The following is a 25,459-nucleotide window of genomic DNA, read 5'->3' on the forward strand; positions in this document are numbered from 1 at the left end:
TGCTGCAATCCTGCCCAACCATGACAGGTTCAATCTATTCCATTTGATCAAGTCTCTCTCTATCTGAGTCCATAATTTTTCATAATTATTCTTGAACAAATCTATATTTTTTGCAGTCAGCTCAACTCCCAAGTATTTCACCTTGCTAGTTACTTCACAATCCGTTGTTTCCATTAACAATTGTTGTTTCTGCTTAGTCATGTTTTTGCATAATATCTTTGACTTCTTTTTGTTAATGAAGAAACCTGCCAAATCTCCAAACTCCTTGATCTTGTCTATCACTTTTGGCATGTTCTCCAGTGGGTCTTCTACAATTAACATTATGTCGTCTGCAAATGCTCTGACCTTATATGAATAGTCCTTTATTTGTCCTTTATTTTTATTCCTCGTATTTCCTCATCTTGTCGAATTTGTATCATCAGAATCTCCAATACTAAAATGAACAACAATGGAGATAACGGGCAACCTTGTCTTGTTCCTTTACTAATCGTCAATTTTTTGGTCAATTCATCATTCACTACAATTGCTGCAGTCTGGTCTCTATAGATTTCCTTGATTGCTCTGACGAATCTTTCTCCCAGTTGTAGCTTTTCCATAGTGGCAAACATAAAGTCCCAGTTTAAATTGTCAAACGCTTTTTCAGCGTCTACAAAGAAGAAACCAACCTCTTTGTCACAACGCTTGTCGTAGTATTCAATAGCATTGATCACTGTCCTTAAGTTGTCTCTTATTTGTCTGTCTGGCAAAAAGCCTGCTTGTTCCTCCTCTATGACTTCCGAGAGCCACCCCTTCAATCTCTCCGCCAATATCTTCGCAAAAATTTTATAGTCATTATTGAGTAGTGATATAGGCCTATAATTTTTCACGCTAGTCAGATCTTGGCCTTCTTTTGGGATCAATGATATATTCGCTTCGCTCCAAGTGTCTGGAATTCTTTGATCCCTAAAAACTCCGTTCATCACCTCTTTTAGGAATGGTGCCAGTTCATTGGCCATTGTCTTATAAAATTTAGCCGTAAGTCCATCTGGCCCTGGCGCCTTTCCTAGATTTGCGGATTGTATTGCCATATTTATTTCCTCATCAGTTACTTCACTGTTCAGCTTATTTCTCCAAGCTTCCGAGATCTCTGGAAGTTTGGTTTTCTCCAAATATGATGCTATTGATTCTTTGTTTACTTCTTTTTTATTATACAGCTTAGCGTAAAATTTATAAAAGGCTCTGCTAATGGTAGTCTGCTCCAAATACGTTTTGTTTTCTTCACAAATTTTATTTATTATTTTCTTTTCCCTTTTCTTCTTTAATTGCCATGCCAAATATTTCCCAGGTTTATTAGCACCCTCAAAAGCTTTTTGATTCAGTCTTTTAAGGTTCCACTCCAATTCTTTGTTACTCATTGCTGTTAACTGTTCTTGAAGAATTTTGATTTCCTGATGTATTTTCTTTTTCCCTGGTCTCTTTTTTAACTGTACTTCTTTGGCCTTTATTTTCTCCTCAATCTCTTGTCTTTTCTCCTCTTTCTTTTTCCTTGCTCTACCATTTAAGTCCATTAGTATGCCCCTTACAACCGCCTTGTACGCGTCCCAAACTTTACTGGTTGGTACTTCTTTATTCACGTTGTATTGTATAAAAAACTTAGTCTCTCTTCTCAGTGTTTCCATATTCTCACTTTCCTGTAACAGGTCCTCATTTATTCTCCAGGCTTTCCTTTTTCTCCTTTTTCCAAATTTCCACATAGTTGGGTTGTGATCTGAGCCTACCATCGGCATTATTTCTACCTCCTTAGTCCATAGCGCTAAGTCCTTTGAGGCCCAGATCATATCAATTCTTGATAATGTAAGATGCCTTGCAGAATAAAAAGTAAACTGTTTGGTTTTAGGATATTCTCTCCTCCATACGTCTTCGAGAGTCTCTTGTTGAATCAACTCAAAAAAAAGCTTTGGCAATAGTCCTCTTTTCTTTTGTGCTTTTGTAGTCTTTTTGTCTAATTCCAAATCTGTCACTCCATTGAAATCTCCAGCAAGAATTATCTGGTCATATACAAGATCGTCTAGGTGCTTCCTTAAGTCCTCAAAGAAGCTTTCCTTTGCACCGTTAGGTGCATAAAGTCCGACTACCAACACTCTCTTTAAGTTCCAATTACATTCCACTGCTACAAATCTAGCTTCCACATCTCTCATAACAAATTTTGGCTGCAGCTCCTCTTTTATATACAACACCACTCCTCTTTTTTTCTTGTTGGAAGCCGCTACAAATTCTTTGCCCAATTTTCCAGATTTTAAATATTTTACATCCTGTTTTCTAATGTGGGTCTCCTGCAAACAAACAATATCACATTTTTGTTTTAGTAGCCAATGAAAAATATTTTTTCTCTTATTCGGTGAGTTTAGTCCATTTACATTCCAAGATAATACTTTACACTCCATATTCATGGTTTTGTTGGTAAGTCTTTTTCATTGTCCTTGATAAATCTCTCCATCTCCCGCTCAGATCTGATGCGTTTTTTTGCCCCTCCAAACTCAAAGGACACTCCTTCCGGTAACTCCCATCTGTATCTGATATTCATGTCCTTCAAAGTCTGAATTAGCACTCTATATTTTTTCCTGTCCAATAACACTGATCTGGGCAGTTCCTTCATTATAATAATCGTCTTGCCATCAATCTCCAATGGATCTTGAAATTGTTTGGTCACAATCCTCTCTTTCATATTTCTAGTTGTAAACTGCACAATCACATCCCTTGGTAGTTTCCTCTGGGTTGCAATTCTCGAGTTCACACGATACGCCACATCTAGGATAGCCACAATTTCCTCCTCCTCCTTCCCCAGGTAATCAGCCAACACCTCAGTCATCTGTTCTTGCGCTGACTTCCCTTCCACTTCTGGCAGACCGCGAAAACGAAGCTGCTTCTCCATGTGTTTAGTTTCTGCAACTGACATCCTCCCCTTCACCAGCCTCATCTCTGTTTGTTGCGTGTCTATTAAATTCTCCATCGCGTCTTCTACTGTTTTAACTCTCTGCTGCGTTCCTTGTAATTCACTGCTAATCGTTTCCACACCTTTTTTCACTTCTGACAGCTCCGACTTTACTGTCTGTGTAACTTCCTTGACCTCTTTAATAAGCTCCAATTTCGTGTCCTTAAGTTCTTTCATCATGTCTATAAGTTTTTTGTCCAAGTTTTCTATTGCCGATTGCCACTCTTTTTTCGACATCGTGGGGCTTGCTTTAGCTCGCTCCCACGAATCTGCTCTCTTCCTCAGCTCCGTGGCGTATAATTAAACGTTTTCCTTTTTTTTTAAATGTCCCAATCTTTGCCAAAATTAATTTTTTATATCCAAAATGTCGGGCGTCTTTTCTCTATGGTTTCTCTATGTTATTATAATCCAAGATGGCCTACTTCCTCTTCCGCTGAAGCCACGACCCTTCCACTTTCAAAAATGGCGATTCCCCACTTCCTGTCCCTTGGCAAGGGCCGCTTCCCTCCAGCCACTCTATTGTTGTTACGCACTTCCTGTCTCCCGTCTTCCCACAGCAGGTCTCGCGATGGTGTCTTTTTCCCACAGCTCCAAAACCACAGGTATTCAAAACAATAGTCCGATTTTTGTAATAACTTCTTTAAACTTAGTCTCTTTTAAAATACAACTCCTGCCGAGTCTTCACCTCCTTTTCGCTAGTCTGTTGCAGTTTAAAAGTCTACTTTCTTTCCTCTCTGTTTTTGTCAATCTGTCCCGTTTCAAGAGATAGCGATCTTTACCTTCTCTCCAGCTTTCTCGGGTTGTAATCGCTGTTTCGATCTTAAATTCTCCTCTCGACTTCCCTCCCCGATCGAAGCTTGGGTATGTAGGTCTTATGCCAGCCGAATTGGCCCCAAAATTGCCGCAGAGATTATAGCCGACCCGTCGCAAGGTGGGACCTCAAGGATCGGGGGGGAGACTCCTTGTGTAGAGCCCCCCCTCGTCCGAGATCTAACTCACCCTAGGGTCTTGAGCGTTCTTTGCCTGCTCCCCGCCTGAGAGCAGTCGGCCGCGGGTTATTTTCACCCCTCCGGCCGGTTAAAACGGCAATCCGGTCAGCTCCACAAATGGAGCTGCGTTAGACCTCCATGAATCCCAAACCGGAAGTCAGTATTTTTCCAGTCTCAAATACAATTTTCAGCATTTCAAAACTCTGGACACTAGGAAAGTGGCTAGATCTCATAGTGAAGCAAGGACACTACATTCCCCAGAAAAAGCCATATTTATTTATTATTTATTTATTTTATTTGACTTATAACCCGCCCTCCCCACCAATGGGCTCAGGGTGGCTCACATCAATAAAATACAATAAGTTAATAAACAACTTTAAAAATGCATTTAAAACTTACATTAAAATACTCCAGACATCATAAACTACTTTATCAAAAAGAGTCCAGTAGCACCTTTAAGACTAACCAACTTTATTGTAGCATAAGCTTTCAAGAATCACAGTTCTCTTCATCAGATGCATGGAGGGCAAGAAGAAACTGGTCAGATATATAGGTGGAGAGGGGATGGAGGAGTAGATGCAAACAGTAGCTTCTGATACGGAGATCAGTTTGCTTCTGTTAAGGAAGTCATTTACTTCTGATAATGAGATAACCATTCATAATCTCTATTCAATCCCAGCCTGACTGAGTCAGATTTACATATGAATTCCAATTCAGCAGCTTCCTGTTGGATTTTGTTTTTGAAAGGTTTCTGTTGACCAGTTTCTGACCAGTTTCTTCTTGCCCTCCATGCATCTGACGAAGAAAACTGTGATTCTCTAAAGCTTATGCTACAATAAAGTTGGTTAGTCTTAAAGGTGCTACTGGACTCTTTTTGATTTTGCTACTACAGACTAACACGGCTAACTCCTCTGGATCTAAACTACTTTAGTTGCTGATCAAAGACCTGCATAGGTCATAGCTGTGACAGAAGGATATCCATAGCAACCAAGTTTTGCAAAGCCTGACTGTCCTCCAGGCATGAATGAATGAGTAAATGACCCTCCATTCACTGTTGCTCATAACTGAGGCCATTAATGATAGCTTAAGCAAAAAATAAGAACTGAGAACAGCAGTAGGAGCCTGTACCTTTAGAGTATCTTGTAATGCCTTTGCAAGCCTTAGAGGGGGCAGCACTTGAAGGCTCTCAAGACGTAGGCTGTGTTCTTGCTGTTGTGTAGGTCACTCAGTCAGTGACCCTCCCTGCAAGCATTTGTCATCTTGATGCATGCTTTGATGATATCTGATGGTTTCTCAGAGTCTCTGGTCTGTCTTGCTGCAGCTGATCTTCCCCGATCTGGTGGAAGGCCTTGTTTTGATCAACGTCGACCCAAATGGCAAAGGCTGGATTGACTGGGCAGCCACTAAGGTGAGAGGGCCCCTTCCTCCCTTGACGCCATGGCTGTTTTGTGAGGATGGGGGGGCATATCAGTGCCAAACAGCTCAGGGAGAGGACAAGGGCTTGGCTGCCGATTACTTCTTCCTTCGACGGGAGATGCCGGGGATGAACCTGGGACCTTCCTCATGCAAAACAGATGCCCCGCCACTGAGCCATGACCTCTCTCCTATTTTTGGCTCTTTGGTAGTGAAGGTGCCTTCTGCCAGGGCAAGTCTTGCCTAGTCTGGCTGTGGCCCTTTCACCTCCTGCCTGGTCTTTTTCATTAGAGATGCCAGGGATTGAACCTTGAACGTGCCAAGCAGATGCTCTTGTCACTGAGCCATGGCCCCACCCCAATGCTGTTTGAAGCAGAAACTGGTGGTGGGAGCAGCTATGTCCTTTATTGAGCAGTCTTTGCATTCTCTGCAAGCAACAACTGAGGGCATGTTGTGGGTTGGGCATGTAGACTAGTCATCTCAGAGCTAAACTGCGCGAGACGCCCAACATGTGGCGGGTTCATGCAAGTTTATCTGGCAACTGTGGTTGGAGACTCCTTCCCCTCTCTATCAGAAGGGATGCTCAAGTAGCAGTTGTGGTGGCAGCAGTGGGAGTCGCCGACCAGCTTCAGGCTCCCCTTGCTGACCCTTTTGCTTCTGTCCTTCTGGCCCTGCTGCTTTGACCTGCCCCCGCCCCTGAGCTCCTGGAGGAAAACCTGAGTGGATCAGCTCTGCTCGGATTTTCCTCCGGGAGGTCGGGGGCAGGGGGAGGGCATGTCAGAGCTACAACAGCAGCTGACAGGCGGCTAGCAGTGGCAGAAGGCGCTCTTTGCTGACTCTTTCCCTCTTGTCCTCCTGGCCCTGCTGCCGCTGCTGGCCTAACTACACTTCCCAGGTAAACTTGCGTGAAACCGCCACGTGTCTGGCGTCTTGAGTAGTTTAGCTTTCAGGTAGGCAGAAGAAGTGAACAAGGTAATTGCTTGGGTGGGTTGGTAGTAAGAAGATTCCTTACAGGATTTGGTGGCCTGGGGTCAGCGACTCAAGGGCTGTATTAAAATTAGAGACTCCCAGGGTGCTGGAATCAATAGCTGACCTACTGTCACAACAGGCTGGGTCCCAGGGAAGCTGTCTGTAGGCTGCCACCACTCTGGCACAGGTTTCCTCGGAAGGGCCCAGAGCACCCAACCGACCCCTTTTGTTTACTCTTTCCCAGTAGGTTTTATGTTACGTGTGACCGAATGAGGCGTGAGAACCCAGGCAGAATAATAAAGAACTTTATTTAAAAGGTTTATTAATAACTGGTGTTCAAAACTTTGTAAAATAAAGAGAATAGTAAAGGTTGGTGAATAAGCAAACTAACACACCCTAACACATCTAACTACTAGACTGTTCTTAACTGTCTCCTGGCTTCCAACTCTCTCACCCATTCTGGATGAGGGATCCCTCCATCTGCAGCAGCCTCACCTCAGCTCTGCTCCCTAGGAGTGAACCCCTCTCACTGTGGTGAGGCCTTTTATCCTTTCTCTCCCTACTTTCCTGTTGGTAGAATCTTCCCTCAGAATCCCCTCTTACTCAGTCACAGGGGCCAGAGGAAATGTAGGCCCTGCAGTCACTTTAGTGCAGGCTTCCCCAGAGCCACTAGGCCCACGCTCATAACACCTACTGATTCCGGTGCCCTGGGATGCTCTAATTTTAAGACAGCCCTTGAGTTGCTCTTTTCTAGTTTTCAGAGCCACTTCACATACTAGATTTAAGTGTGACAGTGGCAGGAGGAAAGAACTTATCGTTGTGAGGACACACTAGCCCAACGTCTTCCTTAAAACAGGCCTCCTGCTGATATTCTTTGTCATGTTAAAGATAACCTGTAATGCTGGCGCTCCAGCACAGTTTTAAAAGGAAGCTGGAGAGGTGCCTCATTTCACAGGTAAATTCTTCTGCCTTGCTGGAATCTTGTTTAAATCAAGGTTTAGTCTTTGTCAGACCAGCATTTTGCACATGGGAGAACGAAGCCGAGGGATTTGTGGCTCTCCAAAGCTCCCTCTACCAGCAAATTCATGGCTAAAGGGAGATTTGAACCTGGGCCTTCCTGAGCCGCAGTTCACACCTTTAGGCTGTAACAGCTCTGAACAGCCACAAGACGTGGTGATGAACACTAGGTTAGCTTGCTTTGAAAAGGCTTAAAGTTTCATGGAGGAGCGGTCTCTACTGACAGCTGTTGAGTATGTTACCTAAACTGAACCTCCATGTGCAGGGGCAATGTACCTCTGAGTTTCAAACGCTAAAGACAAATCATGCAGAATGGCTGTCACTGTTGTAAGTTTCCAAAAAACTTCCAGATGACAACTGTTAGAAATAGAAAGATTGTTAGAAATAGAAAGATGAAAGACTTCGGGGCTGGAACTCTTAAGCCTGCTGATTTCAGTGTCACAGAGTTTCCAGGAGATTTGTCTAGAACAAGATTGTTCCTCTGATTGAATATAGCAGTTCTTTATTTTTTTTTGCTCTTTTCAATTCACAGATCTCTGGCCTGACCAGCACTTTACCTGACTCTGTGCTGTCTCACCTGTTCAGCCAGGTAAGGAACAGTAGAGGGTTGGGACACTGGACCTCAGCTGCAGGTGGTTTTACAGCCCCAGCGGATTGTCCTGTATAATATGAATTATTTCTCGCATCTCCACGATCCTCCATACTTTTGTGTTTGTCAAAGCACAAGGTATGAAGTTGTAAAACCATTTCTCTGCATTGAATTGGAGCTGTATTCAGATGTCACCAACACCTTGGAGTGTGTTTGTGGCAACACAAAGCATAGTTACCCCTTTGCCTCTCGCGTTCTTTCCTTTCCTCTTCTCCCTTGTGCACAGAGATGTAATTGAAAACTTCCTAGCTTAGGAAGTCTTGCAACCTAAGTTTTTGTGCTTTAACAAATTGGGGGGTTGTTTCGATCTGAGAATGCAGGATCCTAAACTCTGGTTTAACAGGCAGACAGCCAGATAGCTTTCGCCAACCCAGAAAAGCACAGGATTTGCCATCCCCAGAATGTCTGCAAATGAATAGATCCCTCACTGGACACCCCAGAGATATTTTGCTGGACCCCACCCCCACCCCACCCCCCCACTCCACCCCTGCTAAAGATTCCACCGCAGATGCTTTAGATTCTGTTCTTAACTGAGTTCTGACTGCTTCCCACAGGAGGAGCTAGTGAGTAACACGGAGCTGGTGCAAAGCTATCGGCAGCAGATCGGGAGCATGGTGAACCAATGTAACCTGCAGCTCTTCTGGAACATGTACAACAGGTATGCAACTGCAGCGGTATACTGCAATGCCCAATGTCTCTCTCCCCCTCTCTTATATTAAAGAGCCACGTGCTGGCGGCAAGCTCATTTTTGGTGCATCTGGTCTGTGTGATGCCTATTGCAGAAAGAAAGGGTAGGGTGTAGACACCCACACCATTCCTTCAGCATTTCTAGGGTTCCTCTCTTTCCTTTCCTGCAATGGCTCCCTTTGTCAACTGAACTGCTGTTCTGAGGCTGCTAGCTGCTCGACAGGATTAAGTGTGGCTCAAAACAGCAGGTTTGGAGGGCTGCAGATGGTGGGGGCAGGGGGAGACAAACTGCAGCATCAGCCCAGCCCAGATATTCTCTTGCCAGGTCCCAGGCTTTCTGCACAGTCATGAATAATGTGCTTTTGATGTATATATAAAGGGCTTGAATAGGCAAGGCAAGATGACCAGGATCTCAGAGAGGTGGTGTAGAGACCCAGAGACCCCTATTCCTTGGGTGCTGAACCTCAGCCACTTCAAGACCCCCTAGGAGCATCTCAAGGGCTCTGGCCTTGTTTGTTTGAGGCTTTCCAGCTTCTGGGTCCTCTCTGAGGGTGTGCATGCATGCAGCAAGCCACTCTCAACACAGGCAGGTAAAATATATTTAAGTTTATTAAATTCAGGTTACAGAGAACATTTGCTCAGAGGGCCAGCCAGTCGGCTAACAGAATTAGAAAAATTCCCCATTTCTGCTGCAGGCTTTCTGGGGGGAAGACCTTTGGAAATAGTATTTCTGGGGTAGGCTGAGGATGATAGTGCTGGCTCTGTGGCAGAGGCCAATGTTCCCAACTGCCGAGTTCTAACCCATATGATTCTCCTGACCGACAGGTCTCGTGCGGTGAACCTGGGATACTTCTTTTTGCCAGGTCTTCTGCCACTTGTCCTTCCCCAGCCTGTTGTGCAAGCCAGTTGTATGAGTGAGTGTGAGCGTAGATGTGGTTGTGAGTGTGAGAAGGGATTAACAAGGAACCAGGCAGTTGAATCTGTAATGAATTAATGAATGCACCTTTTTAGAGTTTCAAACCACTCAGCTCGCAAGAATTACTTGTAAATCAGGTGGTTTCAAAGAACTCCAGAAAGGGTTTGGACAGATAAGACTCCATGCTGGGGAATTTATATTTCGATCCAAAATATTATTAAGTGGGTTCGAAGCTTAAGTCCTTCCCACCAATTGCATTCAGAAATTTCTTAGAGTTTTAATCTTTATTGAGATAAACTCGAATTTTTTTAATCCAGGCAAGATCTAAAAAATAAATTCATCTTAAATATAATCCTATTACTAATGAAATTGTGCATGCAAGAAAAATAAGATCTTTTAACATTCCTTAAATGTAACTGAATATAAGTGATTTAAAAGAATCAAATATTTGAAATGTTTTGAAAGTCCATATTTGCCCAAGGGTACAAAATCTCACCTCTTTCTGATAGTTCTTCCGCTGAAATCGTAATCTATGTGGCATCTCTATCTATGTGGTACCTATTTATAATCGACGTCAATCATTCTTTATGATCTCAGTGTTGTTAAAGCTTCTCCCTAAGCTCAGAGTCCACAATTGTGTTCCTTAAGTAGGTATTGAGGGAGGAATTGCAGTCAGTTGTTCCACGAGTGTAGCAAATACATGTATCCTGTTTTCTCAGTCAAAGCCGGAGTTTCTTCTAGGGGATGTTCCTGTGGTTGTCTTTACTTTGGGAACTACGGACCCCAAGGAGAAACAGCTGGCCATGTATATATCTCCAGAAGCCACAGAGTGTGCTGTTCTGCACAAGGTGTGGTGAAGGGGCAGGGCCCACCCGAGAGAGGCTTGCACACAGTCACTTCAGTGATCCACTCATGGTTCTCCTTTTCCTCAGCCGCAGAGACCTGGACATTAATCGACCTGGGAGTGTCCCAAATGCCAAAACACTCCGGTAGGTAACGGGGTTGCTCCTGATCGGATGGGATGGGGAAAGAACCAGCAGAGAGCCGCTCCCTGTTAATTGTGTTTTGAGAGCCAGAGCCACCGTGATGTACTAATTAGAGTGTTGGACTAGGGTCTGAGACCCAGGTTCGAATCCCCACTCTGCCATGGAAGCTTGCTGGGTGACCTTGGGCCATTCCCACACTCTTAGCCTAACTTAGCTCACAGGGTTGTTGTGAGGATAAAATGCCAGAGAGGAGAATGATGTAAGCCACTAGAGTCCCCAATGGGGAGAAGGGAAGTGTATGAATGAAATAAGCAAGTAAGTAAATAATTTCTCCCCTTGGGGTTTGCAGCTGCCCTGTGATGCTGGTGGTGGGAGACAATGCCCCGGCTGAAGATGGCGTGGTGAGTAAGGGGGGGGGAGACCAAAGCCACTCACCAGGTGCACGCTTGCACCTCAGGGCAAGTCACTGATTTAGACCCGCCTAAGCCTGCTCCCTTGGCAGAGGCTTAGGGTGGGTTGCAACACTTAGGGCCAGGCAGAGGTCAAAGGATACCACCCAAGGGAAGCAAGATGAAGCAAGCCCAACTATTTACGGCTCGCCCAGGCCTCATGGAGGGTCAGCTGCAAATTTGCCTTGCCTCTCTGACAAAGTCATCTGCTTTGCTTAGATTGATGGGTCGGGGCTCAAGGATCCGCTCTGCAAAGAGGGTTGTCGATCTCAGCCACCCAGCACCTTCCCCTTGCAACCTCTTGCATCAGGGGAAGGCGCCTTGCAATGGAGGAAGGCATCACCAGTTGTGGAATAGATTCAGTGTATGGAATGGGGAGGGAAAGAAGGATGCTTAAAGGAAAGCTAAGGAAACGCTTCGCATTCATCTATAGACTGACCAGGCTTCTCCCAAATTACGTTACCTTTGCAGAAGTAAAAAAGGGGTTGTGTGTGTGAGATAGTGGATTGATTGTGGAGGCTATCAGAACATGTATTGTCGAAGGCTTTCACGGCCGGAGAACGATGGTTGTTGTGGGTTTTCCGGGCTGTATTGCCGTGGTCTTGGCATTGTAGTTCCTGACATTTCGCCAGCAGCTGTGGCTGGCATCTTCAGAGGTGTAGCACCAAAAGACAGAGATCTCTCAGTGTCACAGTGTGGAAAAGATGTTGGCAGGTCATTTGTATCTACTCAGGAGGGGTGGGGTTGAGCCGAGTTTCCAGGAGTTCAACAGAAAAGAAGAAACCTTAAGAATGAACAGAGCATGGTTTCCAGTTCTGAAAAACACCAGGCTAACAAAACACTCTATACCCAACAATAGCCCTGCAGAGAAGATTAGCACATCAAGCACCAATCCATATGCAAAAGAACCTCCTCAGGATACAGTGAAGCCTCCCACCATGAGCATTCCACACCCTGGGAAACTCTTACAGGATGACTCAGCTCAACCCCACCCCTCCTGAGTAGATACAAATGACCTACATCTTTTCCACACTGTGACACTGAGAGATCTCTGTCTTTTGCTGCTACACCTCTGAAGATGCCAGCCACAGCTGCTGGCGAAACGTCAGGAACTACAATGCCAAGACCACGGCAATACAGCCCGGAAAACCCACAACAGCTATCAGAACACTTTGGATTTCCCCAGTGGCGGCATTCTGATGGTTTCCTCGGGATTGCCAGGATACGGAAACCATTTTGAGTGTCCTGTTCCTCACCCAGCTGTGGTCTCAAAATGGCTGCTGTTTGGGAAGATCCAAGTTGTCTCTTGTTTTCCTTTTCAGCTGGTTGTGATTTGAGCAAGGAGGCTTTACTCCACTGTCATTTGCATCATCCACCCTTGTTGCACCTATCATGCGTGCACACACATTTTTGATTGCGCACTCCTAAGGGCTAGAGACATTTAAAAACCTTTGAACATTTCCTTTATTTTTGCCTAGGGTAGAACTTGCTGTCAAGGTTGAATACCAGCCCATTTCTCAACCACTTCCTCAGAGCTGAGGGTCCTCTGCGTCATGGAGCATGGGGGGTGATGGCTGAGGCACAGCGGACATTTGAGCCCCTGTTCCTGGGCTTGATGTTGGTTTTTTGAAATGTTACGTTTGCTGTTTTTAGGTCGAGTGTAACTCCAAGCTGGATCCAACCAGTACCACTTTCCTGAAGGTAAGGCAGATGAGAGGCATTCATTTCCTCATTGCCGCCTTTTAGAGGGAACTGCCCTTCTTCCTGTCTCATCCTCTTGTCTCGCACATGCTCACTGACTTTCTCCCAGGGTCCCTTCTCTGAGACAGAGTCTGACCCCAGCAGTCTTCGCCCTTTTCCTCTTCAGGGCAGTTCTCCTGTTTCGCCAAGCCTTTCTTGAGCCTCACCTCTCCACTGACTCCTTTCTCCCCCATACACATCCATATCTGTCTTCTGTTCTGACTCAAATTTTATACTGATGCCAAATAAATGTGACCACAGATAGTAGCAGGAGGACTTTCTAGCCCTTCACAAGCAGCAGATAGGCCTGCCCTATGCTTTCTTAAGGGCTCCGTTTGAGGGGAGGGAAGAGCTGGTGGCACTTTCAGAAAGCCTCACAAGCCGTCAAGAGTTGAAGTCAAAGAGGGAAACTACATGAGATGCCTGGGCTGGGTGTGTGTTCCTGCAAGGTTCCCTGGGTAGTGTAGTCTTACAAAGAACAACAGCTCAATGCGATTCTTGGCCGGGGGAGAGAGATGGGAGGGATTCTCTCTCTCTTGCAAAAAGCCGCCCTGGATTTCCTGCCTCCTATTACACCCCTGCCTCCAAACTCCCAGAGGAAAACCTGAGCTGAAGCTTTTTGAAAGAGAGAGAGAGAGAGACCCTCCCACCGCTCTTGCCCCAGTGGAGAATCACATCAAGCAGCTGTTCTTTGTAAGACTACACTACCCAGGGGACCTTGTGGGACCTGACATGTGAAGAACACATGTCTGGCATCTCTTGTAGTTTGGCTCACAGTGGTATGTGTTGGAGGAGCATTGGTAGGTAGGAGGAGGACATTTTGTTCTTTTGTTCCTGAAAGAGCTTCTCTCTGGCCATTTACTCCCTATCTGGGCTCAGAGGTGGAAGTAACCCCCCCCCCCACAGGTTACTATTTCATTCTTATTTTATAGCAGTTGGACATGATCTAGGTTCTAATACACAGGCCATGTTACAGCTGCCGAGGTGTACATCAGGATTTCTCTTGCTTGGGGTTGAGAGAAGTGCTGGTTGCCAGCATCTTGCATTTTTAACAGAAAAATGTCTCACAAAGTGCTGACAATGAGAGGGCAGCCATTTTGAATCTCTCCTGTTTGGAGAGGTCGCCATGTCAGGTGCTAAGGCCAATGGTAGTTCAGGGCTCTAACTAACTGTGACTTCTAAGGGCATTGGATGAAGACGCTCCCTACAGAAGACCCCTGGGGACAGGGGGAGGGGAGACTTCTCTGATCCAAACTTTGTTCTCCTTTCAGATGGCTGATTCTGGTGGTCTCCCCCAGGTCACACAGGTGAGTTTTCACTGCTTCTTTACCTTTGGAGTGACTCTTTCAAAAAGATTCCTGTTCCATATGTTTATGTCAAGTGAAAGCTACCAGCTCTTTTTCCTATGCAGAAAAAAGAACTTGTGGAGCTGCTTTCTTTTCATGGCCCAGTTGTGTTGTAATTATTTGTTGGAAGGAAATTCATATTTCCATCTCTGTCATGCTTGTTGAAACTGATTTTATCCAACATTTGTGGAAAGTGTTTCAGACATTATGAGGGTGACAGCTGAAAGGGAAGTCTTGAGCCAGGCAGTAAATAAATGTGCCTTGGGCTACAAGCCATTGAAAGTCTTATAATAGGATTTTCCCCTGTTCGTGCTATGAAAATAAACAGCTCCTTTTATGCTTTAATGGGGAATCTGTAGAGCTGAAGTATCCACAGACTGCAGACTCAAATTTAAAATGTCTTAAACTTGAAATTTCGGATTCTAAACCTTTCATATTTAGGCATGGCAAGGTAGGGGAGCAATCCGAAGCAGATCTGTGTGGAAGTCAGTCCTGTGTTAACTTAGTGAGACTGGCTCCCGAGAAAGTGACCTGAAAATTGCATTCAAATACTCCTGCAGACTCGGTTCTGGGGGTTTGTCTCTCAGTCTTCACCTCTTTCCTCACCCTTCTGCTTTCTCGAACAGCCTGGAAAACTGACTGAAGCTTTCAAGTACTTTCTGCAAGGGATGGGCTACAGTAAGTATTTGTTTCGTTTTAGGCATCGGCAGGGCAGGAGATGGAGTTTTGGCAGGTGTGTGTGATTAATTGGGAAGTTATGAGAGATGTTCATTATGCCTGTATGTGCTTCCATGTGCAGGTGTGTGTGTGTGCGTGTCTGTGGACTACAACTTTCCTTTTTATTCGCTGCACTTGTGACTGCAGTCTTGACCCTCAACAATGTAGAAGAACAGAAAAAAAATTATAATTTTAACAGCAAATAATGATAACAACAACGATGGATAAAACCAACATGGCTGGAACACCACGAGTTGTCCAGATCTGGCTACCTATTAGATTTGATTACATAGGAAAAGAATTTGGCCACTGCCAAAGTAATATTATGATCGCTTCCAGCCAAAAGAATCTGTAGCTTATGGTGGGCTGGGACACAGACCGGATCCTTTACAGACAAACATAGTCCTATACCTATGGAATTTTGGACAATCCAACAGACCATGGAGCAAGGTGTCAAGGCTCCCTGTGTCGCAACTGCAAAGTATCAGCTAATGGGGTCCTTCCAAAACGGCCATATAGTTCTGCTGTTGGGATTGAATTAAGACGAGCCAGCATAAAGGCTTGTCGGTATTTCGAGACCATCAAGTAGTCAAGGTATGCTGGGCTAGATTTTGGCTATACCAGTCCCATGTAGAGAAGGGAGCAAACTCTATGGGCCTGGTTTCTAGTACTGAAGTCATCTAAAGCATAAAGATGTCACAAAATCAAATTTCTAATAAAAGTCAGACTGGAACAGTCAATATTGTATGGGCTGCAACTGTGAACCAACTAGGGCCGTACATGTGCAGAACTAGTCCTCAGTGCATGTATCCCTAGCTCAGTGTGGTCTCACAGAGGCTAGTTCCTTGCTTCCCTGAACTCCAAAGCTCCACCCAGGAGCCATGATTGCATGCCTACAGCCCTGGTCCCTGGTTGCACCAGACCCCGGGGGAGGAGGAGGAGGAGTCTGGCATCTGCTGCCCCTCCGTTGGTGATCAGCACCATCGTCGCTGATTGGGGCTTCTCAGCCTAGGGGACTATATTAAGGTATTTTCAGTGCAATCCTAAGGAGAGTTACACCCTTCTGCACCCATTAAATTAATGAAGATAGAAGGGTGTAATTGTACATAGGATTGTACTGTTTGGTGTGTATATTGAGGACTTGGCAAGGAGATTACTTCTGTTCAGCTCCAGCCTTTAGTATCAATGGTTTAGGAACAGGTACCTGTGCTTTGCAGAGTAAAATGAATGAAAATACTCAGGTTGAACCAGCTAGAGCAAAACTGTCTCCACAGCCTTGGCTTGCTGGGGATGCTACAGCTTAGTTACTTCTCATCTTTCCTGGATCTCAACCCTTGTGAGTTCTGGCCTACTGCAAAGACTATATTGTTGTTGGCCACGTTGGAGAGAACACATGGAAATTGCCCCCACACTGGGGACGCGGGGGCAAGTCTTGGCCTTCCACAACACCCGCTGACCATTCCCACATTCATATTCATGACGGTGTTTTTCCTGTACTCTGGTGAAGTAACATGCAAAGCAGCCGTCCTTAGCAGTGTTCCTTTGGGGTGGTTTGTTTTCACGTTTCCTTTGATGCTGAATTCATTTGTCCCTGCAATAGCTCTCCGGCAGGTTTCTCCTGTTTCAGTTTTATAGACAGGGAATTGAAGATCAGGAGGAAGAGCAGGCCCAGGGCAGTCCAGTGGCTGCCTGGTCAGGCATGGATTTCTGTCAAGTTCTCTGAAGTTTTCATATCTCCTGGGACCTTAAAGGCTAACAGATTGAGGAATAAGCTGTGTCTTAAAACTTATGCTGCAATGAAACTGCTGACCTTCAAGTGGTCTTTCTTAGAGATGGGCACAGAACAAAAAAAACCCAAACCATGTGATTCGTGGTTTGTAGCATTCCACGGAACCTCGAACCATGAACTACTGACCTTTTCTCAGTTCGTGGTTCATTGTTCCGTGACATTTCGACCGCCCTGCACCAGCTGCTGAAGCCGGTGCGGGGCGTTTGAAACACACAGCCCCTTTCTTCTGCTGCCTGGGCAGCAGGAAAACAGGGCTATCAGTTTCACAGACCCCACACCGGTTTCAGCTGATGAGCTGAACCCAGCGCGGGATCTGTCAAACTAACAGCCTCTTTTCCTGCTGCCTGGGCTGTCAGTGTCTCAGACCTTGTGCCGGTTCCAGTGTGGGGTTTGTAAAACTGACAGCCCGGGCAGCAGGAAAAGAGGCTGTCATTTCACAGACCCCGCACTGGAACTGGCACAGGGTCTGTGAAATAACAGCTTCTTTCTCCTGCTGCCAGACCCACAATGGAGTCTGTGAAACAGACAGCCCGGGCAGCAGGAGAAATGGGCTGTCCGTTTCACAGACCCTGTGCCAGTTCCAGCATGGGGTCTGTGAAACTGACAGCTCATTTCTCCTGCTGCTTGGGCTGTCCGTGTCACAGACGTTCCAGCGCGGGGCCTGTGAAACTGACAAACTGACAACTGGGGCAGCAGGAGAAAGAAGCTGTCAGTTTCACAGGCCCCCTGCCAGCCCATCAGCTGAACCTAGTGCAGTGTCTGTGAAACTGACATCCCCTTTCTCCTGCACAGGGGCTGTCAGTTTCACAGACCCTGTGCTGGGTTCAGCAGATTGGCTGAAACTGGCGCGGGGTCTGTGAAACGCCGAACCCAGCCACAGAAAGGCTGGAAAAATTCGTTTGTTCTGTAAACTTGCATTCCCATGGAACGTGTTTCGGTGCAAACGAACCAGCCATTCCGTACGGAATTTTGTTCTGTGGTTCGTTTCGTGCCCTTCTCTAGTCTTACTACATGGTTCCCCGGGGCATCCCTCAGCCTTGTGTTCTGGGATTCCCTGGTTGAAACTTAGGTTCTCAGGCACATGTGGGCTGATTTGGATTGGGGCCATGGCACGTGTGGAGAGGAAACGTACCCCTCCTCCATGAACACCGTTTTCCAGACCTGAAATGGTCCCAGGGAGCCCCTGTTTGTCCCATTGTGGAAACTTGCATATAGGTCATCTATACACACACATTCCTGCAGTGGGGCACATAAGGGCTCCCTAGGGCAGTTACAGGCTGATGAAGTAGCATAGGGAGCCCACTCTTCCTGTCAGCTACAGGCCTGGTATGAACTGCCCCTCCCAGCACACACCTGCTTAAAAGGACCCAGGGTGACTTCAGGGATAGAGCTGGGAAGAGCAAATCAAGCAGTTAGACTCTGAGCCACAGGGTTTGCTAAACATCAGTGACTTCCCAGAATGGGAGAGCAGAGGTGCCTTTGGGCCTAGCACAATGTTTGTCACTTGGTTAAGAAAAGTGTATACACGTGGGTATGTGCAAGTGTATGCAAAATTCTTCTTGCCTTCTTTCTGTCTGTCTCTCTCTTTTTGGTTGTTGACTGTCTTGCCCTTTTCTGGTCTGTATCTGATTTTGTTCGCGTGCGTGTGTGTGTGTGTGAATCCTTGACTATGTTTTCTTTCCAAAGAAGCCTCATACATCCACCCAAATTCTGTCCCTGCCTTTCACCTCCTATTCACTCCCCCCGTCTCTTTCTTAGTTGCATACCTGAAGGACCGAAGGCTGAGTGGAGGATCAGGTACCCCCCCCCACTCCTCGACCGCACCACACCTGCTTTTCTCCATGCTGATATGTGCATGTGCCCTGACTCTGCCTCCATCCCATGTGCATTGGTGCTGTGCAGAATGTGTGCTCTCCTGCAGCTTTCACAGCTGGTCCTGCCGGTTAAATCTGATTGCAGAGATGGGCCTGTGCTCTCATGGGCTCCTTTCATATCCCTCAGGAGCTGTGGATGCAAATGCAAGCCTGTGGGTAGGGCCAGTCCAAGAGGTATATCAGGAGTCCTTGCAGTGCTCCTGAAGGCCTGGCCTACGGTTCTCAGGCTGCACTCAGCTGAGTCCTCTGCAGCACTGCAATAGCCCGGGGCTCCCCTTTGACAGCGCATGCCTCTTCTCAGAAAAATGTGCCTTATATCTAGCTGGGTAACTTTCCTGCACGTGTCACTTCTGAAATTGCACCTGTGTCTTTTAGAAACATTTATTCAAGCGCTTCAGTTTAGCGTGGGAAAAAACCCTCTCAAGGCAGCTTGCAGTGTAATCCTAAAATAATATTTAAACATTGTAAAAATCAGGGCTTTTTTTCAGGGGGACCGCGGGGGAACGGAGTTCCGGAACCTCTCGAAAATGGTCACATGGCTGGTGGCCCCGCCCCCTGACCTCCAGACAGAGGGGAGTTTGGATTGCCCTCCATGGCACGGAGGGCCATCTAAACTCCCCTCTGTCTGGAGATCAGGGGGCGGGGCCACCAGCCATGTGACCATTTTCTCCAAGGGCAACCCACTGAGTTCCGCCACCTCTTTCCCCAGAAAAAAAGCCCTGGTAAAAATCAAGAACAACATGAGAACACAATAAGCCAATAAACAGTAAACAGCAGATTAAGGAAAACAGCAATAAAAACCTAATTTGAAACAGCATACTTACAAATAGGACCAAACAAGAGATTAGCCTGAGAAAAAGAAATATTTTCAGCTGAAGCTCGAGAGGGGGCATGCCCAGTGAACCTCCGTGGGGAGTGAGTGCCAGAGACTCTCATTCCTGAGGGTGGGGATACAGGGAGAGGTTTTTTCTTTCTTTCCCCCGGGATCTCTCCAGGCCAGGTCAACAGTTTCTGGGTCAAGCCTGGGAGTTCTGTGCCTCCCAGGCACATGAGCTCTTGATTTGGATCAGGGCCATGTGCACGAGGAAAGGAAGCTTAAGCGTTCCCCGCCATACCAATTTGCCGTTTTCCCAACCTGAAACGGCTCAAGGGAGCTGCTGTTAGTCTCATTGAGGAAACGTGTGTGTTGTCCATCAAACCACGTTATGTGGCTGATGAAGAGCAGGGAAGGAGGTCTCGCCTGCCCCAGCCCCAAGGGCAGGAGTCCAAGCACCCCAGTCCCTCCTTTGCCCCAGACATCCCCAAGGAGCTCTCAAGAGCCAGGTCCAGTGAGCTAAAACGGCACTCGAGGTAGAAAGGCCAGCTGACAGAGAGACATCAGTGCGCCCTGTGCCCTTATGTGGGGGGAGAGGCGTGCTTGGCAGAACTACGAAGTCCTGCAGGGGTTTCAGCGCACATCCTGCAGCACCCAGTGAAAACCTGCATGTGTGAAAGAGGCGTCACTAGAGGCCAGACTTCCTAGTGGAAGGGTTGCCCACTATCTACCTGGAGGGGGCTTTGGAACCTTGTTGTTCCAGGCAGAAGCCCGTTGGGTGTCGAACACCTTCACCTGCCTTTGCGTCTCACGAGTCTGTTCCAGTCAGATGTGGGCTTTTTTGCCCACCGCTGACTCCTGGTCCCCGTTGGAGGTGTAATCTCAGTGGGTTTCCTGGGCTTGGGTTCCCAAGTCCAGTTCCATTCGGTTGGGGTTCCTTTCCCTTCTCTGCCTCCCCTCTGCTCTCTTGCTTACCTTCCTCCACACCTGCTCCACTTTTCCTCCTGTCAGTCTCTTCACCCCACCCCCACCACTGCTTTCTTGAGTTCTTGTGGGTGTGGCAACTCCTGTGGACTGCCACTGTGATGGTACCTGAGTGGGGGCATCAGTACCGGCCTGCTAACCAGGGCAGATCTTGGCACCCTCTCACCCTGCCCTTACTTCCTCCTGGAGGTGCTGGTGACCCTTTTCATATGACTCCCCTGAGCAGATGATGCATGCATTCACATGCAAGTCATTAACAGAGGCCTTGCGAAACCCATGAGGGTGGTGCAGGCGGGCCGTACTGCCTGACCATCTGTCCACACCAAGAGCTCAGCCTTTCTTGGAAACCATCAAGGAGGGGATGCCACACCTGCCCTGGTAGTTCTCCCAACTAGGACATCTCCCTGAGATACGACCTAAATCAGATCTCCTTTCTCCTTCCTTCCAACAGTTCCTCCCTCTAGGGCCGGACTACCATGACCTCAGTGTTACAAACCTTAGGAATTTTTCCCAATCTTCCACAAGGTTCTCACCTTCCCGTCTTTTTCCAAAGTTAAGGGGTAGGAATGGACTCAAGCGGAAGGCTGGGCGTGGACACTTCTGCCATACATCCGCCATTGTTCTCTGCTTTCTTGGTCACAGTGGTGAAGGACCTGAGTCAAGAACCAACCCTTCATGGGCTGTCTAGGGGCTAAGCTCAGAGGGAGAGCAGGGGGCAGAGGATCAGCTGGGGGAACATGACCATTTCCCCTGCTCCCCGTTGTCATGGTAACTGTTGCAAGGTGGCAGAGATTCCACGTTCTCAGAGGTACTTCAAGGTCAACGTGCTCACTGTGCTATTGGGAGCCACGTCACAAGAACATGAGAGGCCAGTGTGGGTGTGCCTGGTCCTGCATCCCATTTCTCACAGTGTCCAGCCAGTTGTCACAAGGAAGCTCTCAAGCAGAGGCCTGCAAACAACAGCCCTTCCCTGCCAATTGCTCCCCAGCACCTGACAATGACGCCTTGTGCCTCTGAAGCGAGAGGACCCATTTGGCCATTGTGGCTAATAATCAGCAATGGAGCTATTCTCCATACATTTGTCCAGTCAACTTCAAAATCCATCTAAGCCAGTAACTATCACCAGATCATGTGGCAATGAGTTCTCTGGTGCGAAGTATTCCTTTTTGTCTATCTTGAATCAGCTGCCAATTAAGATGACATCAAGTTTGGGACTCTTAGAGAAAGTTTCTCTTCCTAATTGCCATGCATAATTTTGCTGTGCATAATGTTGTGCATAATGTTGTAGACCTCTCCTCTCCTTATCTAGCACCATACATCCACATTGCCTGCTGCAAGAAAGCCTCCCCCAGAATATCTGAGTCTTTCCTCACCCCGAGAGTCTTAAAAGGACCCTCATTTTTAAAACCACTGGATGTATGTTCAGAAACATTCCAGGCCCCTACTTTGCAATTACAGTCATTATTTTGCCATAAAGAGCCCAAGGGTATTTAAATGAGAGACTGCATGGGAGACGCTTGGGGAGGAGGAAGAGTTGAATAGCTCAAATGACTAAAGTGACCCAAATTCCTAGCCTCCAAGGGGGTAGGAAAATATTCTCCAACAGGCACAGTGTTGTAGGTCTGTGCCCATCTGAAAAATCCAACATGTCACAGGGAAGGAAAGAAAAACCTGGAGGGTAGCAGGAGACGGAGCCCCCTTTCCGTGAACCTGGGCTAGCAGAAGCCCAACAATTTCTTTGGCCTCCTGTGTGGTGTTGATTGGGGGGGGGCGGGGAGAAAAGAGCTGGTCTCCCGTCTCTCTGCCTTGAGACGAGCCACAACTTAGCCTCATCTCCAGAGCCAGCTCCTTCCCTTTCACGGCTCCATGGTCACCTACAGACATCCTTCTATGCTCAGCGATTTGCCTTTTTCGCACTGTGGGAGCTCTTGGAGTTTGTTGACAGCTGGTTGAAAGTTGGGCCACTCCTCTGCCTGTTGAATTGCGGCACAATTACCATTTACAGTGGCTGAAGGCCCCTTTTCATTAAGCTTGAGGATGCTCCCCTTCAGAGGCATGGGGGTAGCACGGACTCTTTGTTCCCACACCCCCTCCATTCTCAGCCGGTAGTGCTTTGTCTCAAGCCAGGGAGCATACCAGACGCTTGTGTGCTTGGAGGCTGGATTCTTACGCCAGGGGGCGGGTCATGCTTCCTCCCCATGTGTAGCTTGCCTGTCTTTGTGGTGCTCGCTTCTCCCTCCTTTCATGCACCTTTCCTTCCTGTGGCAGCGGGTGATGCTCTTTCTGCCTCTCTCTCCAGTGCCCTCTGCAAGTATGACACGCCTGGCCCGTTCCCGCACAGCTTCCCTGACCAGTGCCAGCTCGGTAGACGGTAGCCGCCCCCGGGCTTGCACTCATTCCGAAAGCAGCGAGGCCATGGGGCAGATCAACCACACCATGGAGGTGTCGTGCTGAGTGTCTCCAGCGGCCTCTTCTTCAGGGGAGCCCTCGAGCATCTGCACATCGAGTCGCCTCCAGCCAGCTCCATTCTCTGCAGCTTCTGTGGCTTTGATTTTCTTTGCTGTCTTGCTTTTCCTTTCACTTTAACGGGATTCAGAGTGGGAGGTGGGGAGAGTGGGAAGCAGCAGCAGAGCGAGACACACACACCAGCTACCTTCACTTTTAGGTCCAAGTTGAAGTAACCACGTTCCCTTGCCCTGTCCGAGTCACTACCAGTTCCTTTCCTCATGGAGATGAAGGAGGCGGGACTTTTCCTCTGTACACACTGAGGCTAGGCAAGCAGCAAGGGCCGGGTGGTGGTGGTGGATATGGCTGGCAAACTGGAGTGCACCTCCCAGCCCTCACAGAGCGCCATTTGGCCTGGGGGTAAAAAGGGACATTGCTGATTGTGTCTCTTGTCATCCTTGGTGAGTTTTAAATGTACCCTGAAGAAAGAAAATTGCAACCTGGTTGGTACTCCTCCCCCCATAACTCCAGCCCTGATCTTGGAGTGCAGGCTTTGGGCCAAAATTTCTCGGCAGTCATGTTTTGGGCAGTCTAGGGCTGGTGTTTTATAGCACTGACAGATAACATGGTGCCTGTGTGTTTTGTCAAAAAGGCCTAGGAGAACAGTGCTTTGCTAGGGAGTAACACCTGCCCCCCCTTCCCCTCCCCCTTACACAGGGGCCACACCAAACATTTCCATGGAGCTGCTCTGCAAAGCTTTCTAGAAGGGTCTTCTGAAATCAGCTCCTGCCATCTTTTTCTCATCTTCTGCATGACAATCCTCTCTGAAGCGGGAAGCAGTCGATGACTCCTTTGAGTTGCAGTTTTGAGACCTGCAGGACACCCACCCAAGCAACCAGATTCCCCAGCTGGACAGGAAGGGATCATCAGGCCATGTTTGGAAGTTGCAGTCACAGCTGGGGAGCTTCTTGTCCTGTCTTGGGGTGGGTGGGCTGCAGAGTTTCACGAGTCTGTGGGAGATGGGCTCCCTTCAGTCTTAGCAAGCATGACTGCTTCCATTTTCCATTTTGAGAGCATTTTAATTGGCAGCCAGCCCTATGGGGCTGGGATGCTATTCTCCCCCCACCCTTAAAGATTAGGCCAAGAAAACACCCCCCTTCAGTGAACCCGTAGTAGAAGGGGCATGGTTCCCAGTTTCAGATCAGGTAATCCATCTGCAGTAGAACCTCTGGATTTCATGCCCCAGCACTTCCTGTGCAGGAATCTGATCTTGGCAGCCTCACGTTTCTTGCTTGTTGAGTGGGAAAATACTTGCCTTGACTGGGGAGGGGCAGCTCCCATTCCTAAAGCAGCTGCAAAGCTGCCAGTCGACTTCTATATGTTGAAAATCAGTAGCCCACTGAAAAGCCCCAGTCCTGGCATGAGAGTTTTTTGTCTTACCCATTCTGATTGAGAGAGGATCTGTGGTCTCCTTTTCAGATATTGTAGGTTTTAAGGGCCTCTTTGTCCTAAGGATAGGCAAAACCAGATCTTGGAATTTTCAGAAAATGTACACACAGACAATTCCTAAATTCTGGGGAAAACTGCAGTCTTGCAGCCTCACTGATAAGAAGTCCCTACTGTGTTCCCTTAGGCCCAAGAAGCCTGGCTATACAGGCTGGGCCCAAATTCCACCCCAAATCAATTGCCATAAACTCCTTAATTCCTTACTTTCTGTAGTGCTCCGATGGAACCTCAGACAGACTCCGAGTCCTCACCCACAATATAAAGTGGTGTTCAAGCATCCTCTCTGCTGTTAATTTCTAGCTTTAGTTTACATTCACTGCACTATCGTCTTTAAAAAAGGAACTGCATTAATGGACATTTATGTTATGGTTGCAATCCAACTCATTTTGGTGACATTGGCCACAGGAGGTAACTCTTAAGCAGAAAGAGGTTTCCCGTAGGGATATACATGAATGTGTTTTCTTCGTTGTCTGGCACTTTTAAATCAAACAGGCTTCATAGGAAGTTGCCTGCCTGCCTGTGTGATGTGGGATCCTCACTTCTAAAGTCACTGCCCCACTGATGTCAACTGTACATGGCATTATGCTGTTTTCAACATCTGGCAGTGATTGACTATCCTGTATTTTGTGCCTGCTGCTTAGGAAATCTGCACATTCCTGCAAAGAATCATCAGTTCACTCCAGATTTATGTATCTGAAATAACTACTGGCGCCAACACATTTACAAGTGTTAATACCATTTAACTTTACCATTCTATAAATAGTGGCTACTAGGGTCACCCAGTAACAAAAGTGGACTTGGTTACTGACAGCAATTCCTTCGGCTTTAGTGCTGCAAACATTGCTTGCCACCTTGTCCTGTGTGACTCTGGAAAAATGTTGAGCCCACCTTGGTGCAGGCATCTTTGAGAAGGATACAATAGACTGAGTGGCCTAGATGCAGAATCCCTCCCAGGTGGTTTCCAGGTAGGCCCCTTCCAGCCCCAACAGCAACAGTGTCTAGACATTTCTCCCAGTGACCTAGTTCCCAAAGACCCCTGGGGTACAGAACTTGGTTCTTGCAAACCATGCACAAATGAAAACTTTTGCAGTGCAAACCCAAAGCCCTTTCCTGAGAAAAGTTAGCAAAAAAATTGCCCATTTTCTTTCTTCATTCCTTACAAAAATGAGCCATGCACATTTATTAGAAGAAACAGTCC

The 25,459-nt window shown here is 47.2% G+C and overlaps 1 protein-coding gene across 3 annotated transcripts in view; it reads left to right on the forward strand.

Annotated features, from left to right (window-relative positions):
- NDRG4 (NDRG family member 4) overlaps nucleotides 1-23,400 on the forward strand; it is a 53,088-nt gene extending 29,688 nt beyond the window's left edge. For 2 of the 3 annotated variants that reach the window (XM_055000380.1, XM_055000382.1), the window contains 9 exons: nucleotides 5,282-5,368; nucleotides 7,892-7,948; nucleotides 8,563-8,666; nucleotides 10,544-10,600; nucleotides 10,947-10,998; nucleotides 12,700-12,747; nucleotides 14,058-14,093; nucleotides 14,759-14,810; nucleotides 22,610-23,400. In XM_055000380.1, coding sequence (XP_054856355.1) covers nucleotides 5,282-5,368; nucleotides 7,892-7,948; nucleotides 8,563-8,666; nucleotides 10,544-10,600; nucleotides 10,947-10,998; nucleotides 12,700-12,747; nucleotides 14,058-14,093; nucleotides 14,759-14,810; nucleotides 22,610-22,764 — 648 coding nt within the window. In that variant the 3' untranslated portion in view covers nucleotides 22,765-23,400. Of the gene's footprint in view, nucleotides 1-5,281; nucleotides 5,369-7,891; nucleotides 7,949-8,562; nucleotides 8,667-10,543; nucleotides 10,601-10,946; nucleotides 10,999-12,699; nucleotides 12,748-14,057; nucleotides 14,094-14,758; nucleotides 14,811-18,396; nucleotides 18,436-22,609 lie in introns of all 3 variants that reach the window. The other variant, XM_055000381.1, reaches the window with a different exon arrangement.
- The last annotated feature ends 2,059 nt before the right edge of the window (nucleotides 23,401-25,459 follow it).

The sequence above is a fragment of the Eublepharis macularius genome, chromosome 16 (genome assembly GCF_028583425.1).
Source record: "Eublepharis macularius isolate TG4126 chromosome 16, MPM_Emac_v1.0, whole genome shotgun sequence".
Classification (NCBI taxonomy): domain Eukaryota; kingdom Metazoa; phylum Chordata; class Lepidosauria; order Squamata; family Eublepharidae; genus Eublepharis; species Eublepharis macularius.